Consider the following 22,395-nt stretch of genomic DNA (forward strand, 5'->3'; position numbering starts at 1 on the left):
ATGATGTCCAACCTCATCAGTAGGAAGTCATCTATTCTATTTATTTCTCACTTTCATCAGGTATGCATCAGTGAAAATCTCACAGTAAAGGTTTGGAATGTAGCTCAATGCCTGGAAATGCTCATACTGCACTTACCTCATTATCCTGAAACCTGTTCACATCAATTTCCTTCAGATTATGCTCCTCTTCTTGCACGTCCCTTTCAAACATAAGCATAGCCTGGTACAGACGGATGGAAGAGGAAGTGTTGGAAGGAAACCTGATGTGGGTGCGAGAGCGAAGTAGTGAGCCCACCAGTCCTCCTCCTCCCTCACTGTCTCCTCCTCCATCTTGTTCCCTCTCCTCATCATCATTGCACTCAACAACTCGTACACTGCCTTCCGAAGCTTGAATCTGGCACTGCAGTTTGAGATAACTATGGAAATTAATAATCTGCAACAACTTTATGCTAGCTCTATGCTGCTTTATGCTTCATGCTAGAATGCAGGCACCATGTCCTTGAGCTAGTGATAGGTGCAGTATCAAAAAGACTTTTTGGAAGCACTACAAGTCCATTCGAATCAAAGTTCGAAGAACTGAAAAAGAGTTGGTCAACAAGAGATAAGGAGAAATACATAATACTTCCGGTCAACGACGAGTGGTTAATTGACATCTGAGGTGAAGTTATCGCTTACATTCAAGAGTTGAACCAAAACAAGAAATGCTTTTTGCAGGATGATTATGGGGAAGTAGTAGAACTGACACTGACAGTACTTGCAGTGACCGACATTTCACATTTCAGAAGCCAAGTTCTGTCATCTGGGTGCCTACCATCATGCACACTGGATGTCCAAGCTGAAATATTATACCAAAAAGTATTTTTTTGGCAACCAACTGAACCCTGATCAGGAACTGAAAGCGTCTCTGAAATGGATGGTACAATTGACCAGTCTAGTGTATGTGCAGCCCTGGCTCAGAGCTCCAGTTGCTGCAGAATTACCATCCTTTTGACATTTACAATACTTGAAAAAACATTCCTCTTTTGTGGTTTGGGGGGGGTGGGGAGCGAACTGGGGACTTTACGGGTTAAGAGATGCCCTCACCTGATTTGATTTTATCTCATCAGCACACTAATATATGACTCAGTGCATAACAAAACACTTACACATTGGCTTTATAACCTACCACAGTGGTAATATTAGGATGATTTGGAAAAAGAAGATGTAGCAGTTCACCATCTGAAATGTGTTCTGCTCCTGTTATCAGCACTGCCCCTTGTTGCTTCACACTCCATCCTCCACCCACATCTGAAGACAAAAAATTAGGTTACAAAGGCTGGCACTGATTTAACTGGTGTTCCTAAATTTTCATTAATTCCATTCACTACAAGTCTTTCCAAGGCTAAATAAAATAATTAAGTATTAAAAAGATGTCATATCTAAGCAGTCAACACAAGCAAAAATCAAACCAAGTAAAATAAAATTGTGCCATTCCTCTTCAGGAATTCCCTGATATTTTCTATGGACTGGACGCTACATCAAGTGCCAAAACCACATAATTATGGTGCTTCCCAGTAGTTTTTGGAAACTGCTGAGACAAAAGAAATCCAAGATGCCCAATGTGATCTGTAACACTGAAAGTTTCTGCTTAGAATTTAAGTCTATTTACTTCTGGCTACATGACTTGCCTGTGTGATAAGTGTGTGGATATTTACCTATTTATCATGATTCAAACAAATGTTAAAAAATATATATATATAAAAAATAACCCAACCTGAAGTCCAATATGCCTGGTGGGGAACAGTGGCATTGCCAGCAAGCTGTTCCAGTCTCTGAACCACCCCCTTAGCTGCTGTCACTCGTGCCACTGTGTAGTTGTTGCGACGGTTGGCATGTGTCACCACCACAGTCTTCACTTCTGTCACACCAGGCACCAATGACACTGCTGCTTTTGATACAGTTGCATTCCTGTCAATATCATAGAGTTTTAATGCAAGAAATATACTCTGCAAATAAATGACTCACTACAGTTTCATAATCACGAACCACTACCACATTGGGTGGAAAATTATCAAGGAACAGTGTAGCATTAAAATAGAAATATCCACAGTTTCTGATGAAATGAGCCACACATCAACAGGTCAATCATTCAAAACTAAACGTGATACATGCCCCCCTAATACACTACAATAGATCCATATAACAACACAGACAATGATGCACTGCACAAAACAGGTCACACTATGCAGCAGACACATCAACAGTGTAAGGAACCTATGGGATGACTTCACAGAGGCACTAGCTTACCTCCAGTTAACAGGTCTATTCGGCCAGGCGAGCATGAGTTAAGCAACAACAACATTCTCTATTACGTATAACCTGGTGTACTATATTATATAAAAGTCTTGTTTGTGACAAGAACACAAGATCATCTATTCTAGTTATTAGATGTTTCATCAAGGCAACAATAAAACACATTTTACTGATTACATAGCGTGTTGTCCTTTGTCCAACAATGAATCCACTTACGAGCTGACTTCCTTTAGTAAAACTCATCTTCTCAGGCAGCATCTACCACACCTGTCACCTTCAAATTCACTCACATACACCCTTTTCACCAGCCTATTTAGACACATTCTCTCCATATAACCAAACATCTAGGCACTCTCTCCAATTATTTGACCATATATATGGTAAATGAGCATGAGAAAGTTGGGTATAAAAGCAGATGAGGCTAAGGAACAGAGTAGGAATTCAGCTGGTGGAAGAATTTTGTATAGAGAAGGGAACGATAAGGGTTGGCATCCTTTTTTTTTTTTTTTTTTTTTTTTTTTTTTTAAATCTGACCGTTGTCAAATTACATCCATAAGTGTGGATAGTATGCCTGTGATGTGAAGCAGAGAGTGCATGGGTGTGTGTGGTCCATTTCACTGGGAATGTTATTTAGTCCTCACACTATAATACTTTTTTTTTCCTTGTTTTCTGGGCCTTATCTCATTCCATCAGCAGGTGGGGCAAAGAAGAATGATAACAATGATGATGATTAAATTATTATTATAATTTCAAACAAAAGGTATCAATATTCAGTACAGATACTGAACATACTGTAAGCAGGCCTACAGACAATACCCCAGGCCCATGCCATAAAATTATTCACAAGTGCTTCAAGAGTTCTGAGAGATCTGAAAGAGCGATATCTCACACCAACCTATTTCAACAGGCGTGAGCAACAGGTCATCAAAAGTAATACTGCAACTTTATCTAGCATTAGTAAGGCCACATTTAGACTACGCAGTACAATATTGGTGGTACTGGATATTAACTCATTACAAAATGTACAGAGAAGAATTACAAAAATGATATACGATGTTTGGAACCTGTCGTATGAAGACAAGCTGAAAAGACTAAGTCTACACTCTCTAGAGAGGCGTAGAGTAAGGGGAGACTTAACTGAGGTGTTTAAGTGGATGAAGGGTATAAATAAGGGAGATATTAGCAAGGTACTTAAAGTGAGCATACAGGATAGAACTAGAAGTAATGTTTTTAAACTAGAAAAATTCCGTTTCAATAAGGAACTAGGTAGAAATTGGTTTGGTAATAAAGTAGCAGAAGAATGGAATAAGCTACCTAGTAAAGTAGTTGCTGCCTCTTTCACCAAGAGTTTCAAGCATATGCTAGATAAGCATATGACAAATAAGGGGTGGATATAGAAAAAAAAAAAAAAAAAAAAATCTTATAACCAATACTGATTCATACTTTTTCCTTTCCTGGTTACACTACGACAGTCTCTATTCTCCTTTCACACTTTCCTATAAAATGTCCATGCCAGTTTTTCTATACTGCGTGGTGTTCTTTCTGACTTTTTCCTGCCGGCTTTCGCTGGAGGGTTTAGAGGGTGAGGGAGAGCATTCTTTGCTGTCCTCATCTCATTCTAATAGTTCAGTTACACTTCTAGGAGCTGCCTAGCATGGGCTAACCAGCCTACTGCAGTTATCCTCTCTTCTTATGTTCTCTCACTGTGGTTACAGGCTTACAGGACAAAGGGATGCCATGAGACAGTACCGTTAGAAAAGTGGGTATAACGGTTAGAGAGGCGGCTGATGAGGTTACTTTTCAAGTGTCCCTTAGGCAATGATCAGACATGATTCACTGAAGGAACATACTGTTTACACAATAAATAAGGTAATAAATGCCTACAGCACCAACACTTCCTTCATCTAATCCTTCTCATCCCATATACATTCCCTCTCCAACACTGTTACCAAAGAAAAGAATGTACTCCCCCTTTCCATGAGTCTCTGACTGCACAATAAACATCATCAGTTAAGATCAGAGCTGAGATTCACACTACTGTAATACAGTACAAGACTTCTTTACATAAATGATTTTTCTCAACAGTTTACAGCAACTACTAGGAAGCAATAACCAGCTGCACAAAAGTCAAACTCAGTATGAAGGTTCCTTACCATGAAGCATGGCATCAGAATGATTGATTGATTAACTGCATGATGATTATGTCTTATACCCAACTAATACAAACTGCCTTCAAAATATCAAAACCTTAAAGATTAACACAGAAGTGTCCCCTTTCACAGATCTCATGACGTGAAATGTACTATGCATTTTTATTGTTTGATCAGATTAAAATATATATTAATTGCATTTTAGATCATAATGATGATCATGACCATCATCATCCTCTTCTCATGTACAAATGAAGTGGGGAGATATAAAACAAGGCTACTCTGCTCTTATGGGACATCAGCAAGTCTCTGACTACAGTATAAAGCAATGGACTGTGCATTCTTAATGGTGAAGTGGCCCATACCATGTTGATTAAGACTGTGGGCAAGTACCATACAGTTTGAACATCAGTAGCTATCATTTATCATTGTGCAGTATCTCATGCTCTGAATGTTGCTTCACCATAAGCTATACCTGACCTACAAAGAAAACACCAGGGTACATACAGGAATGTGATGTATGGTGCAAGGAGACAATGGGAAAGTGGACAGGTGAGATTGGTACTCCTGGTCACTTCTCTCAAACTCTGCAGTAACTTGGGGTCTGTACCATTCACCCAGGTGTAAACAATATCAATGGGCAGTACACCTGTCAGCCTGCAGATGCAACATACCATATTACAAAATACAGTAAACAGTCTACAGTTCTTAAAATCGTTACAGACTTTGCTACTACTGTTTTTAATATCGGTGGTAATGTATTTAACTGTTCTTTACTCTTACTGTTCAAAAGCATCCAAACAAAATGTGTAGTACACTATTTTCTACTTAGATACCAGGATCTTGCCTTCACACTTGTCAAGTTTTCAATTCCCAATCTGAATTACCAGTATAAATTGTTCCCTCAACTTCCCTACATAGCTACAGGTTTATTTACGATTATCCTGAACTCTCTTTCCAACCTATGGATAACAACTGCAGTTATGCTATAGGTTCAACATTTTGAAAATTATTGCAGAAAACTGACAACTTTACTTATGATATTTGTATGTACTGTATATCTTTTTCCACCTTATCCCCAATTCACATCATCTGCGTCACTATTCTCTACGATATTGCACCAAACTTGTCCAAGTAGCCTAGTCCCTCCTATTACTCACACTAGCTAACATTTTACTCTCACACACTTTGTTATTACATGCACTTCTAACTATGCATTTCTTTTTACCTGAGAAAAGATATTGTATGACTACAGTACCGTACTAAATACCAGTATGGTATGTATAACAATTATGCAACCTTACAAAAACAACACTGCACTAACTGTCTTTACAGATTTTTTACTTGCTTCTATACCAATATATATAATACTTTTAGAAGTCTCTTAATATTTGGTGACCTCTCATACAACTTCTGACGACTTAGACAATAACAAAACTACCGCTGAACTACATGCACTTTGCACTATACAGTATTACAATATAGAATCATATCTCATATACCATATATACAACATTACAAACTATTTAACATGTATGAGCAAATAGGAAACATACTCTTCAAACAGATTATCGCCCTTTATATTGTCAGTGAATATATTTAGAGACCGCAAGGCTGCCAGATCCACCTGATCCTGGAAAAAGTTAGATAATATAAAAATACAGCAGTTACACTTCATTATCTACAGATAACAGTAATCACTATTTGGCCTTATCAACAACCGCAAGGATGCTGAAGATATGATGCAGCTTTTTCATCTCCCTACATTAAATACAAGCATGATGCATGTGTCTGAAGCCTTCACTGGACTAAAAGCTGAAGAAATAATTTTCTGCATTAACTACACAAAGCTGCAATATGCATAACAATTACTATACATACCCCAGTATTATACAAGGTCTGACAATGAAATCATAACTTGCAACAATATCCTGACCTCCTTTATCATGATTTTTAAGTATTATACTCACCAGCCAATGAGCAAACCAAAAACCCACGATGAACACAGTGATGAAGACAACAAGAATGACTGCCAGGAGGGGTGGAGGGTGAGTGAGCACTGCATCCAACACCCACCTCTGCCACCACTTGCCCAGTCGGCGCATCCTTACACACCCTAATTCACCCCACTTCAACCATCATCTCCTCCCCTCCAGCTGCAAGAGGGTGGTGAAAATGGGCTTAATCTATATTATGTTGTATTTTGTGTTTTTTTCATGTTTGGCTAGGTCTTCAGGAAATTACTGATAAATAAATTTGATGTTCCATCACTATCTGCAAAACCTGATAGGCAGCTTCCCACAATTTGCAGCACCAATTGTCTACACAAAGTCATGATACTTTGAAACACTTCCCTTAGCTACTTATGATGAAGACTGTCTGTGAAACTACTAAATGAATAAAACAGAAAACAATGAGATGGTATGGACATATATAAAGAGCGAAGGTAGATAATATACCAAAGAAAGTCTCTGATAATTGGATCTATGGTAGGGTAATGTAGGATGGGTATTTTTCTTTTCTTTGGCTCATCATAACTCCATGTTTTTTCTGTGTCTTCTATAACAGTTCTTCATCCAGACATGGGAGTCTTCCCATTAATTATGTACCATGTGACAGTGACGCAGTATTTCCAAATTTTCTATTGGAATGAAGTATTGAAATTACAGTACTAAATGAATAAAACAGAATACAACTGTACACCAAGATAGTTTGGACATAGCCTATACAAAGAGTGCAGGTACTGTAGATAATACACCAAAGAAAGTTTCTGATAATGGGATCTATGGTAGGCTAATGTGTTTTTTTTTTTTTTTTTTCCTTTGGCTCATCATAACTCCATGTTTCTTCCAGTGTCATCTATGACATTTCTTCATCCACACATGGGAGTCTTCCCATTAATTATGTATGACAGTGATGTAGTATTTCCAAATTTTCTACTGGAATGAAGTGCTGATGATCCTTTATTGTTTTTCATAGATTAGCATATACAGTGGGCTTTTTTAAATTTTTTTTTTTTTTTAAGTTCGTAAATGGGAGCATCCATTATTGTACGGAATACTTTACCTATCTCATATTTCACAGAATATAAAGTGATCTAATTTAATCACCGAGTGCTATTTTACTAACCTGTATCATATTTTAATGGATGTCTATCCATCCATCTATTGCCAGACACCATAATCCTGTAAGGGGTGGCCATTTGACTTTGAGTCTCCTGTGTAATGTATATAAAGTTTTGCTTTATGATTGCATCTACCTCCGTCATCACATGGCCATGTGACGACTGCGCCATGATTAACAAACACTCTTAATGCATGATACTGTTTTGGCACAAGTTTTACGTAATGTACCGTACATTTTAGTTTACACTCTGTAAGGTAGGTTATAATCACTGCAGGGTCTGGGGGTAAAGTCCCCCCTGTTAGGTTTCAGTGCATCCAGTTAGGCTTCCACTGCTATTTATGCTTTTCAACTGTATACATACGAGTTTGTTTTGGTGTGGCAATGTCATGCCCAGTCGGTGGGATCGACAATAAGCATGCTATCAGGGACGTTCAAGTGGCTTTCTGTAATATAGCTAAGTTAGGTGTATTTTGTTTGTTCTCCAATATTTTTTGATCGAAAATCAAATGATAATCACCCGAGATGTATCTAGTATTAGTACGATTTTTCCTTGAGATTATAGGTCTACCAGAAAAAAACTTGAATCCCTATGTCACTGTCATTTATATTTACCATCATCCCTATAAAATTTCCTTTGGCAACGTGCTTTTATGGGGGTGTTATGTTTCCTAAAAGTACCAGTATATCCTGTAATTATGACATGAAGGTTTAAGTGGCTTTCAAGGTTAGGTCCAGTGGCAGTCTGGACAGTTAACGTCAAGGGGAGTCCGGGGAGATAGTCTCCTTCCCCCCTTCCACTATTAGGTGTCCATTTTTTCTGATGGTTTTTAATATATTTTGGGTATTTTTGCAGTTCCAGAGTTGAGCTTCTGGTTGTTAGTAAGGTTAGGTTTGATCAGACTGGGACAGATTAGTTACAGAATATTGGAGAAGGTCTGTTTGGTTACATTAAGTAGACTGAATTTGCTGGGTTAGGTTGGGTAAAAAAAAAGAAACTCTGTCCAAAACTGCAAATTTACCATTTTTTTTTTTTTTTTAGGACCTTCTTTGTCACAAAAACGTTACTCCTGTGGTGGTGATGGGGGATGGGGAGAAATTTGTAAAATGAATTATGTATTGTATTTCCAACTGAATATAAACATCAGAAAACCGAAAAAGTTAACACAAAAATCGTGGGTTGCAATACACGACTGAGGGAGAAGGACAATAAAGAGAAGGGTGGTGTGTGGTAAGAACTAAATTTACAGTACCCCTAACTAAACTTGCAGTGTCAACCTTTTGATGACTAACCCTGAAGACTGCACGGTAGACCAGCGCCCATGTGGCTAAGTATTAAAGTTAAAAGCTCACATATGACATTAAAATACCTACTAATAACCATGTATCGCGTACAACTGGTGACGTGCTGCAGGTGTCAGCGTTTAATGCCGGCCTTGGTTGTACCCACACACCTGTCGGAGTGAGAGACGCTTACAGTTTTCATTTTAAGGCGACCTCATCCTTTTACTTATTTTTTTTAAACAGTACAATTAACTGAAGCATAAACTCTACAAAAGTATTTTATGTAAATATCTCATTACATGTATGCCAATAAAACCTTCAAAACTCGTATGGTTACCGTTTCATATTGGTAAACATTACAAACGAAGTTAAAATATGGAGTGAATAAATTCATTTTTGTTGACATACTGTATATTAAAGAAAACTAATTATTAAGGGTAACTGTGTTTTTTTCTACAATAACTGCGCATACATACATGTGTATACGTGTGATCTAAAAGTATGTGTCTGTACTGTATGTATCTATATACATGTGTACGTATATGGATATATTTCAAAGAAGAGCACTTTTGCATAAGTAAGTACATCTACCAATCTATCTATAGCCAGACACCATAACCTTATAATGCGTGGCCTTTTGAGTTAGTTGTTTTGCTGGGAGGGACACTAACCCTCCCGCCAACCCACTTGTTGACATGTGAGGAACACGTATGGGATGGTTATATGGTTACCACCCAGTGCTGTAAATGATTTCCTGGCTTACATGAAGCCATTATAGGCTTGTCACTCAATGTAAAGCCACCTGAAAAGGAAAGAAGAGTTATAAATTGACAGGAAAGGGTGATGTGGAAATGAACCCGGGAACCGCTGGAACCAGCATATTTTAAAGGAGCTGAACCCGGCACCGGAAGCGGTAGATCTGTGGCGGTTCCGGTTCCGGCAATTATTATTATTTTTTTTTTTTACATTACTGAGGAGCAGCTACAAAAAGCTAAAAACTGAAAATTGCTTCGTCAACTCGAAATAGAACCCCAGTATAATATTAATTCTCTCTCTCTCTCTCTCTCTCTCTCTCTCTCTCTCTCTCTCTCTCTCTCTCTCTCTCTCTCTCTCTCCAGGGTCTTCATTCCCCGCTGTCTGCTGCAGGCCCGTTCCCCTGCCTGTGGGTTCGCTAGACAGTAGATAGGGACAGTGGGAATCACGTTAATCCATGAGCGTCACTATAGATGACGAGGCATTTGGCTGCCTTAAGAGAGTCATAAAATAATCAATCAATCTGAATACATTGCTCAACCAAATAGGAAATAAAATCATCAGAATCGATCGAAATTAATTAAAAACCTAACCGAACCTGCCCTAACCTAACCAAACCTATCCTATCCTAACTGGGGGGGCTTTGCTCCCCGACCCCCAAATGACATTAGCCACCAGACCGCCACAAAACCTAATCTTGAAAGCCTCTCAAACTTTCCATGCGTAGCTATGAATACCGCTTGCAGTAGGAAGGTGTAGTTTTGGCTTCATCAGCCTTCTCCGCACCCCCAGGAATGGGAGCTGCCACAACTTTACGACCACGTGCACCCGACTGATGGGGATACTGTACAACAGCTTGGATGGGAAGGAGTGGATTTCATGCCCTGGTGCTCCGTGATGAACAAATACCTTGCAAGATATTGCCCTGAACGCCAGGGCGCCCTACAGCACGTCGCGCCCCTAATGCTGAATTATCTTGTGTGTGCAAGTGTTTGTCTCGGGGATCCACTATGTTTTCTTGGCGATTTATCACTATGTGTATGTCCTTCACATCTAGGATTTTAGGTGGCCCCCAGCTCTCACTGTGTAATAGTTCCTGGCTGAATAAAGAGTTTTATAAGGAGGATCAGTGTCTCGCAGTTCCGTCGCTCTCCCTCGTTGTCATCTCAATGGCATGATGAATCGCGGCCTGTACGCACGCACCATCTCCAGATGTGATTTACCCCTCGTCCTGTGCGTATTCTCATCGGGTAAGGAGACTCCCTTTCACCTCTTCCTTAACGATTTATTTTCCAAATTACTCATTAATATCCCATGGTTTGCTTCTTATGTCTTTTCAGTATCGACATAGCTTACATGAATAACATACAAGAATAATTATATAAACGGACCGAATCAGAAATAAATCGGTCAAGAATAGGTGTTAGTAAGCATTCTAACCTTACCAGAAGGCTGTCCTTGGTCGGTGCTACTTTGACTTGTTATCTACAAGGAAAAAATATCTACACCGTACTTTGGCTTGTTATCTACAAGGAAAAAGTATCTACACCGTACCTACCATTTGACCACGATTCTGGACTGAAACGATCGCTGTACAGACTTCTCTGCACATGTTGAACCAATCGCAAATTGCTTCGGTACCTCTACCAGTTAAACTTTGAACCAGATCATAAGAGAGGTCTTGTATAAAATAAAAGATCAATTCTAAAATTTGGCAAAGAGCGGGCTTGCAATTTAGTTTGTTATTTATATCTGTGAAGTGGAAGAATACATTGCCTCTGCGAACGGAACGAAAAGTTTGACATCCACGGTTTCTGCAACGAAGAACGGGCATAAATTCGCCATTTCGTCCTCTTTTCCGAGCGTCCTTCATCTCTCCGCCACATCGATGACATGGTGAAACACTTTGTTCTTCATCAAAAAGTCCATGTCTTCTTAAAAATGCCAGTGCCTTAGTTTCGTCGCTGATTTCGGTGTAGAATTCTTTTGCGAGCATCTTAAGGGCTGTGTCAATGACTGAAATATAAATGAGGATTTACGGAGGTTAGGAGGAATTAAGAAAGGTAAAGGACTGGCCTATCTTTGAAATCTAGGTAACAAACTTGCTTGTAGATAACATACCAAAGCTGTCGAGACTGATGTCAATGGCGGAATGAAGTGTGCTGTTGCCACATGTACCTTGTTAAGTCGGGACCGGAGATTCGACACTCGAACTGACATTCCACTCATGTTTCAGACTCTCTAACCATCTAGATCGCATACCAAAGTAGATTCATGACACGTAGATCGCAATATAAAGTGTAGATCTCATACCGAAGTAGATTCATGACACGTAGATAACAAGCCAAAGTAGCACCCCTTGGTCTTCCGTCACTTCTTTGCAGATGCTTCTCTAGTCGACATTCGCGCGTGCGCAAGTACCAAGGTTCCTCCTGCATACTGAAGAGTGCCTCCGTGACTTGTCCAGCCATAGGTTTACAAACAACAGGATTTGCCAGGACTGTAAGACTTTTTTTTTTTTTTCTTTAAAAAGTACCTTTAAAATCACTCGTATGATAATCGCACTTTCTTGTTTTCTTCTTGAGCTCGGGAGTCATATTCATACGTTACACCGCCATGCACAATTATCCTCTCTATACAAAGCAAGTCTGACACTTCCCCGTTTGGTAATACACCATGGCGACGGAAAAAGTCAAGGCTGGCGACGTTATTTTGATATGCAAGGTGGCTAACTTCGTACGGAGCTAGATCTAATGAGATACTAATGAGTTCTCATTAGACCTTGGTATGGAGAACTCTCACGACATGAGGGCATATTGGAACTGCGCGGCACTTTTCGACTGGGCAAACCATCAAGGTAGGGTAGGAGAAGTCATTCTCGGGATGACAGTCTGAAGCCATTACCTGACAACGCTGCCATCTTACTGTAGCTAAGCTAGACCCAGGTCGAGTAGTTAGGTATGTTTTCCCCTAAACTTCTAGTTATTGTTTACAGACTTCTAATACAAATACTCCATTGATTAGTGCCTTAACTTCTTTCTTAATAAAACCATGATAACATAATTCCAGAAAAGGAATCTGATGAACTGTCAGGGGTGGAAAATGAAAACTTTGTTTCAGCCAGTGCGATATCTCCTTGTGTGTGTGTGTGTATATATATATATATATATATATATATATATATATATATATATATATATATATATATATATATACTAGCAGGGGTACCCTGCGTTGCCGGGCCAATAAGGCGACCACTATAAACCTGTGCTAGTTCAATCTTTCTACTCCATAAAGACCATGTTCCTGTTATGTTTTTGAAGAGGGATTATAAAGGGTCCAGGAACTTTCTAATTCAGTTTTCGCAGACTAACGCACAGTATTTGTTTGTACTTGTTTACTATTACCGGTGACCTCAAATGACCTCTGACCAGTGACCTCAAATGACCTCGGAGGTCAACCTCACATACCCTATGTCCGAACTGGAGGTCATGTGAGTCTCCATCCCAACAATTTGTCTGTAGGGGTACCCGGCGTTGCCCGGGCCAAAAAGCCGAACACTACCGATGACCTCAAATGACCCAGAACTGAATTTTGACTCTCCTATAACCATCCTTGGGTCACCCTGATTCAGAATATATATGGGTCTGAGAGTCTCTGACCCTTGGTCTGGGTGTGATTGAAGGACAAACAAACAACGCGGCTATTTTATATACCGTATAGATAATATGACTGTAGAAGTAAAAAAACATATATACGGTAATTGGCTACCATGTTCCCATCAAGCTGATTCGATTATTACCTCTCCCCACCCCGGAGGAGCTCGGGGACGGGTATTATTTTCATTTGTTTTGTCTGTTTGTCTGTCTGTTAAAAACTTTACTCAAAAACTACTGGTGCGATTATGACTGAAATTGCAGGGATGATAGACTATGACCTTATGATCACCTGTTCAGATTTTTGGCCAAATTAGGCCAAGGCCCAGGCTGTAGGCCAAAAAAAAAAAAAAGTCAAAAAGCGAGGACGGTAAAAAAAATCGTTTTTATTTTTTCGCCATAACTCTTTCCAAATTCGCCATATCGACATGAAACCAAAACCTAAAGGTGCATCTTTCAACTCTGCATCCTATAACATGCCTCATTACATCAGGGAGGTCATCCCCAGTTAGCGGTAGGGAGGTCAATGTCAGGTGGGTCGGGCCTAAAATTTCAAATGGGCATAAAATCGTCAATATTTACCCGATTTAGTCCAAATTTGATATGTGATATTATTAATTAGATATCTTGTTGTTTTATACGTCAGCACCAACATGACTGTTGGGGTCTGGTTTGCTGTGCCTTGGCACTGCTCCTTGTTTCTAATTACTTCTAATCTTGGTTATCGGGGGCACTGCTAGCAACTGCAGTGTACGTGCACATCTCAGTTCGCCATAAAAAGTTATTCCTGTTAGAGCTATTTAGAGAGTTCTATATGCATCCCCCTCGATTTCCACAGAGGACAGAGACAGACTGACAGATATTCTCTGATATATATATATATATATATATATATATATATATATATATATATATATATATATATATATATATATATATATATATATATATATATTTTGTTTATTTATTTATATATTTATATATGCGGATGATACGACATTCGTTGCTGGGGATGTTATCCTACCTCGCTCATTGCAACATCCGGGAAAATGAAGCCTATACCAGCATCGGCAGAATAATGACGAAGGCATGTGAACACAAGTGAAAGATATTAGTTTCCAGTGTGGTAAAATCATAAATACAACTTATATAATTATAATAATACCGAAAATTGACAACGAAAAACGTAGGGCTAGCGTAAGCCTACATAGGATTACAGTAGCCCTTCATAGGAAAGAATGCCTGTTACCCCAGTTGTAAGATATACCATCATTTATATACTTTTGATGGCTTATTTTTGCAGAAAAATAAACTAATCTTATCTATCGACGAGTTACAGCTAGGCTGTCCAAATCTGGGACCAGTTTACCTTCAACTGATTACACTGGCACATTGAATGTCGGTCACAGTTTAAAGATATATGGACGAGTTCAAGAGGGTGCCTTACCTGGTTTCACATAAAAGCCTGTGCACTTGCTGTTCCCCAGTTTCTTGTTCTGCTTAGCTCATCGCCTTCTCTCCCTTATTGCGTTATATAGACCTCTCCATTATCCGTGACTTTTTGTACATTCCGTTAATAATGTATAGAGAAAAATTGTGCAAATTATTTTTCGTCTTAATAAAACCATCCTATCCAGTCAGTTATATTATAAATTGTCATTATCATCATCATCATCATCATCATCATCATCGTCATCCCCCTTTTTTTTCCAACCCACTGTTTGGGCGAGAGGGAGTCCAGAAAGCAGGGAAAAAAGCGTGATAGCAGGTGAGTTATTCAATAACCTGCCCAATGAAATGAGCCACACATTCATTCACCTTCACTCGCCATTTAAGTCTCCTGAATCCTGAACCCCTCCCTAACAGGCACACCTTTCTGTACATACTATGCACTTCATAATTATCCATCAGCAGTCAATCCAGGGGTGCCAAACTCTTACCATGCGCCCCTCTTAACTCATTTCATATAGCCATTCACCATCTTGATCTGCCACGCCTCCTTCCACTGTCAAACTCACTCAGTGCCTTTTATCATTATCCTGTTTATAACCATTCTTTCCATATGACCATACCATCAATGCACGCTCTCTCAAGCCCTGTTGTCCATAGACTTCCTTACTCCACATTTCTCACGCATCCACTCTCTGCACTCCACACACATTTCTGAAAAACCCCACCTCCAATGGACTAACCCTTGACATTTCGTTTTTTTTTTTTTGTCACACCAATGTCTTACACTTGTATGCGAATGTGTGAACTAAAATTCCTTCATACAATCCTCATACAGCTGCCATAGTAAGATTTCTGATTCTTATCAAGGCCTTCATAGCACCAGATACTTTTCATTTCCTTTGCACACCTACGTCTCTTTATCATTGCACCCAGGTACATACACTCTCTATACCATAAGATTGAAAATGTATAACTGATGTACAAAGTTTCTAACTCGCTTGTCTTTGAAATACGAGTCTTGTGGACTGCACTGGAGGCAACACAAACAGACGGAGTTGGAAATATTTATTTTCATACACCTTTCTTACTGCTCTATTTTCCCTTACAATATCGCACCTTAAAACAGCTAATCATGTAATAACATTCCATAACCTAATCAGACATGGTATTTGTCAAGCATTTGTACTTCTATCAGGCGTATGTAAAGCCGGCCGTTAATGAACAATGCTTAAGTCATAAGGGACGAGATATGTGAGCATCGTAACTTTCCTTTTACACCCTCGAATCGTGTCATCCTCAACATTTTATTCCTACCATCCTCAGACGACTGTATTCAGCTTAGATATACGACACTTTTCGCACTGGAGGGGTTATAGATATCGCACTGGAGGGGTTATAGATATCGCCTTCAATGACCCCTTCACTGTTAGAAATCCATCCCAAATTGAACTAAAAACCGTCTGGAGGCAGCAGGAATAACTAAAACGTCCTCGTAGTTAATTGGTTAAAGTCGAAAGTCTGACAATTTTGCCTTCACAAGAGTTATTCAGCATCATGGTAGTACACACCCTTTCAATTATATGTATACAGTATATACACAGTATATATATCTATATCTATATCTATCTATCTATATCTATCTATCTATCTATCTATCTATATATATCTATCTATCTATCTATATATATCTATATCTATCTATCTATCTATCTATCTATCTATCTATATATATATATATATATATATATATATATATATATATATAAAGCTGAGTGGAGACGTTTCGTAGAAAAAGCTATTAACAAAGACAAGATCTAACCCTTTAGCTATTGAAACTTACTCAGCCCCTTCGCTTTGGTGGCGTATTATATTTATTAGTTGCTGCCCTCAGACGATTTTATTCAGCTAAGGAGAGATTTCAAACAGATATGGTTCACTACAACCTTCATTAACCCCTCCAGTACAAAAGATCCTTCCTGGGTTGTATAAAATTGTTTGGTGGTGGGTTGCCCGCAGCCTCGTTCTACAGTATACCCTTCAGTCTGATTATGCATTTAAAATTTTATTAATGCTGCCTTTGGATGATTTTATTCAGCTTAGGAAAAGAAATTAGATTTTAAGTGGTTAATGGGAACTGTATAAAATCGTTACAGCTGGCTTTTCCAAAGAAAATCGATTGCTGGTAGCAAGAATTACATTTTAAAAAATCAGACTGAAGGCCGTATCCTATAAAAAAAAAAGAGAAATGATACTGTATCCAATGGCCGTACAAATAAAACTTCTTGCTCTTCAATTGCGTACAAGATCGTATTATTATACCTACAGATACCAGTTACATTACTTCACAACCAAGTAGAGTGAACAATAACGAAAATATTACATAAAAAAATTTTTATCGTAGGTAACTGATATGGAGAACTACACATAATACGAACTGGTTAAGGCCACTTATGAATATGGGCCCTGGCCTTTTTCTCCTCTGATTCACAGAAAATCGGGATTGGGATGACGATCATCATTGTCTTAACTTACATCACAGACTAGTGTACACTTGCTCCTAAAAAGTTTCGCGCAGAAGGGCTTCGATAATATCTGAAATGGTCAGTGCATCTTGTGAAGTCCCACAGTAATTAACATTTTATCATCTGAATATTGTGCGATAACAGTACTGGCTATGAAATGTCATAACCATGCGTCATAATTTATCCTCATTAAAGCAGGCTTAGCAACGTGGAATGGAACCATCGGGCATCTTGCATTAGCCATTGCCTGTGGTGTCAGATTGTGTCGCGTGAAATATGCACTGATACTTTTTTGAGCAATTGTACAGTCAGTAACAAAAGTCTTAGCGCCTCTCCTGCCTCTTTCTCCGCAGACTTTAAAAATCAGTGTGGTTGACCCACAGCAAATTATGTTTATGACATTAATCTGAAGCCACGCTGTCATCAGTTTCGGTTACTGCGGAATCACCACGTTGAATTTCAAAGGGCATGAAGAGAAAATTAAGCATGCTAGGAGACAGAATCGTTAGTGCCGGCAGTAAACAACTAAAGATAATCTACATGGTACTATACTAGTTTTAACGTGACGACTGTTTCTTGTCAGCTCCAAATATTTAAGAACAATGATTTTCTTGTGTTTAACAAACTTCACCAGCAAAACTCTATGTTATACTAGTGACAATCAAACAACTATGGTCGCAGAGATTATGACATGAATATGATAATGTAATGAAAGACTTCCGGGTTCTGATGGAGATAACAAATAATTGGCTCAGTTATGAGACAAGGGACACTTACCTGCTACAGATACAACTACGTTAAACTAGGCTAGGCTGGGTTAAGCTGACACTGATTCAAAAGGGATAAGTTAGGTTAGCTGGGTAACAGTTAGAAGAGGTGGTCTGGATAAGATTATAGGTTACATTAGGGCAGACTGCGTTGGTTTAGGTTACCGTCTGTTAAAGCATGCTTGGCTTCGTATGCCATGCTGGGTTGAGATTAGGTTGGACTGGGATAATAAAGACTGCGTGGGAAGGGAGGACTTCTGAGAGCTAATATAAAAATGTATATTAATTCTGGTCAGTATAGGGCAGTCAACGAAAAGGGGAACAGGACATCGAGCAAGGAGCCAAACTTACTAGAAGACATTAAATGAAAAAAAATAAAAAAAATAAAAAAAACTATTTTGGACAAAGGGATAATAATAATAATGGTGGGATAGATACTGGATGAAAGAACAAGTAGTATCCGAAAGGAAGAAGTCATATTAAAAGAAAATCAGGTTAAAATACAAGACAAAGGGATAATTGAGGTCAATAATAGGAGGTAACTGAGGTCAATAAAAGGAGGGATCTTACAGGCAAGGGTAAGGTAGCACTGTTTTCGATATGATATAAATATAGGGATTCTCTCTCTCTCTCTCTCTCTCTCTCTCAGTGGTAACGTAGAAGCTGTGTGGACATGACCAGCAAGCAGCACCACAGGACGCAGGTAACCGTGAAGGGGGGAGGCAGCAGGCACCACTTCCAGCGCTGCAAACAAAAGTGTACTGTAATCAGAAAACACGTACAGTACAATACTCGTCAGAAAAGCCTACGGTATCTACACATAGAGATTCATGGCCACAAGCTCGTACAAATATGTATTTTGTTAACCCTTTCTGTGCGAATCCTCTTAATGTATATATGTTACCACGTACTGTAATTTGAATATTAATTTTATCAATCCTGAGAAGCAGAATGATTGATGACAACGACCATCATCATCACAATAGCCCTGTTTCCCACATTTATGTAAGGTAGGTGCATTGTCCTCGCTGGTGAGGATTTAGAATAGTCATAAATTGCACCTGCTATAAGTCGACTTATGGAGAAATAATCGTTGAGTCAGAACATCTTGGGTGTTTTACCGATTTGATCTTACTAATACCTGATGATTAAGGTGAATGATGTACCGGGTACTGATCTCTCTGTAAACCCTATAACCGATTCCTTCCAGCCTCTATTCTCTCCAAAATCCTACATTTCCTTCGTTATCAGCATCTCACTTCCAGCAAGACGCACTCATTATATATATATATATATATATATGGTTTAGGAGAAGTGTAGAAACAGACTGACCTTCAAACGTGGACCATCCAAAAGCTCAGCCATATTCCTTAGTTCAGATCCGGTGCGTTTCCACTTGTCTTCCATTTCTCCCCTTCCTCTCCCTCTTTCTCTCAGCCCCTCACACCTCCCTCCACACCTTTCCCAGCTCTCCCTAGCATCTGCCCCAGTCATCCAGGGTATGGCCGGTGGGACGTGGTAAAATTTGGCAGGGATCTTATCTCTTAGTGTGTTTTTCGTGTGAAGGCCAATGCGAGGGGATGAGAAAAGGAAGAAATCTTCGGTGTGTGCGCAGTTAAGAGAGGGAGGGTAAATGGGAAGATGTGCATGAGAGATCCGTTTGACAAAGGCGAGGCGCGAGGAAAGGTTGTGAGTGTGACAGGCAAAGTGTGAGGAGGGGCTATGAGTATGAGATGCGATGTGTGAGGAAGGGCCATGAGCGTGTGAGATGGATCGCAAGTCGGAGCTTGAGGAGAGGTGAAGATGTGGATCAAGGCTGGTGCGTGTGTCAAGGTGTGTGAGAACGATGTCTGGGAGGGCAAGCCTGGATAACCCTGCAAAAGAACATATATATTTATATATTTTTTTTACAAGATTAGCTGTACAGCTAAATGCTACGCAAGAAAGAAAAAAAAACTCACGTAACGTGGAACTGTCATTAACAGAGATTTTAAACTTTAACATGACAAATGTAATACACTATGTCAGAAACAATATTAAGATGATGAGAATATAATGGACTGGGATAGAGTGGTTAGCACTCATCTGCATAACTTTCAGAATATTCTCTCGTAGTGTATTTTTGACAAGGCAACAGAGATAGCACCTTACCTCTCACAGTCCCATAATTAGTTCTGGCGGTGAAGTCAGCACTGTTATCCTCACATGTGCACCTCTCATCACAACCATCCATCCCGCCGAAGAAGGGCGCTGAAGCTAGGGCACTATCATGGCGCACTGAGCTGGTAGATGGACAAAGGTGGCTCCCGAAGATGAATTAAAACGTACGAGTAAAGCGAGAGAACAATCCAGGTGAACTTCCACCGCATGCGTCACCTGCAGAACTGCCCGCGCCGCTGAGCTGTCCCGGGCAAACACACTGGGGCTGACATAAAAATACGCACGCGCAACATGAGTTGGCAGCGTGTTTATAAAGGATCCTAACCAATATACAGTATAGGTCACGATAATAGCTAATATCACATATAGTTTTATTTTCAATTCTTCCCTTTAATATTCGCCCGAATTTTATTTTTAAGTGTCTGGTAGCTGGATGAGCGAAGGCAAACGTCTATAAAAGCAACTTTACACACAATCTTATGAGGGTTTATGAGTACAACTCCAAGGAAAGCACCAATGATCCGTATTCCTGATAATTTACGTTTTGTAATGCCTCTTTCTCAACGATAAACTCCCCATGTTACACCTATAAATCCTCATGCATATTACTAAATAACCGCAGTTGGTATCAACTGTGTCAGGCCGAGGAGTCTACACAACTTTTATTATTCTGCTGTAGTCTGTTTGATTGACCTGTGCACCTGAGATGTATGGGGCAAGTAGAGTGTGTTTGTTTCGCGGCTGCTGATTGGCCGCCGATGATATCATTGAAGTAAATGAAGGCATGTATTGTAGTGAAACATGCTGACGTAGGTGTACACCGTGAGTGGGTATTATAGTGCAACATGTGGACGTGAGTGTACACTGTGGGTGGATGCAGTGCAACATGCGGACGTGGGTGTACGCCATGTGGATAATTTGCTTCAAACATCACTCATCGTTTTATAAAACTTTATAATCAACATTAAATTATCTTTGATAACAGTAAACTTTTAAAGCTAATTTTGACCTCTTCCGCTTCGGAAATTATTCCATATTTAATCTGGCTGGGCAATTTAAAAATACAAATATACAGTATATGTGTTAAAATGAGATGTACATTTACATCATCGGTGGCCAATCAGCAGCCGCGATTCAAACACACCCTGCATACATCTCAGCTGCACAGGTCAATCAAATAGTCTTTAATACCAGGCGATTTTATTCAGCTTAGGCAACACCTTTACAGTCACTGAAGGAGTTAATGAAAGCTGTATTCAAATCCTTCAGTTCATAATTCTCTCCCAACCTGAATAAAATCGTCTGAACCTACCGCTAAGAGAGAGAGAGAGAGAGAGAGAGAGAGAGAGAGAGAGAGAGCACCGCATTGACGGAATTTAGAAGGCTTGACTAACGTGCAAAGGCGCAATATGCAATATAAATCGCTATGGATGAGGTTTACGAAGTCTCATACGCCACAGAGAATATTACTGTGGGCTGAGATTCACAAAAAAATTCAGTCAGTTGCCTTTCGTAACTAGGACTTGGTTCTGCAGAGGGACAAGGTGCAGGCACGAATTTTTGGCCCCCTATTTCATGCAGTCTAATGGTGACATAATGTTATTTACTAAAATATTTGCAATAAATATCCCTTCGCACTTGCGTTTGTCTATAATACTGTAGTCTTATTAACATTCTATTTTTTTTCATTAATATGCATCAAGTACCAGTTCTGCTAGGAATCAAGAACCCTCAACCCCACCTTTTCAAAGTGCTGGATTTGGCCCTGACGGTGAACGTAGAATTGTCCTTGTCTCCTGTTCTTTCGCAAAACATGAATCTTACTAACGAAAGGAAAACTGTCGTTGCTGTACTTAATCATCATCATCATCATCATTATCATCATCATTAACAATCATCCCAACCTCTTTTTTCCAACCAAATAATGGGATGAGGTAGTTTCCAGAGAACAAGAGAAACCTGGCAGATGGAGAACTAATCAACAGTACGCCAAGCCAAACGGACCACACTGTCATTCATGCACCAGTGAAGTTCACGGAATCCTGACTCTCTCAATGACATAACTATACACACACGCGCGTCACAGTACGGTACCCATCAGCTAAATTCAGTCAAGTAAAAACAGGGGTGCCAAACTTTTGTCATACACTCCATTTATTTATTCATTTATTTATTTATTTATTTTCAGAAAGGGCGAGGAAAGAAGGGTACATAAACTTGCCATGTATCTATACTT

At 39.4% G+C, this 22,395-nt stretch overlaps 1 protein-coding gene and 1 pseudogene across 1 annotated transcript in view; both read right to left on the bottom strand.

The window, feature by feature from the left end:
* The window catches only part of Gnptab (N-acetylglucosamine-1-phosphate transferase subunits alpha and beta), a 51,695-nt gene extending 45,148 nt beyond the window's left edge, over nt 1-6,547 (bottom strand). The window contains exons 1-6 of the mRNA XM_080272716.1: nt 6,413-6,547; nt 5,999-6,075; nt 4,950-5,099; nt 1,754-1,947; nt 1,166-1,287; nt 137-400 (exon numbers count right to left, since the gene is read on the bottom strand). Coding sequence (XP_080128842.1) covers nt 137-400; nt 1,166-1,287; nt 1,754-1,947; nt 4,950-5,099; nt 5,999-6,075; nt 6,413-6,547 — 942 coding nt within the window. The remainder of the gene's footprint in view (nt 1-136; nt 401-1,165; nt 1,288-1,753; nt 1,948-4,949; nt 5,100-5,998; nt 6,076-6,412) is intronic.
* Nucleotides 6,548-11,145: 4,598 nt separating this feature from the next.
* Nucleotides 11,146-19,406, bottom strand: LOC145400202 (uncharacterized; annotated as a pseudogene).
* Nucleotides 19,407-22,395: the final 2,989 nt, after the last annotated feature.

This window comes from Coenobita brevimanus, chromosome 51 (assembly GCF_032717465.1).
Source record: "Coenobita brevimanus isolate Jiangsu-jjx chromosome 51, ASM3271746v2, whole genome shotgun sequence".
Classification (NCBI taxonomy): domain Eukaryota; kingdom Metazoa; phylum Arthropoda; class Malacostraca; order Decapoda; family Coenobitidae; genus Coenobita; species Coenobita brevimanus.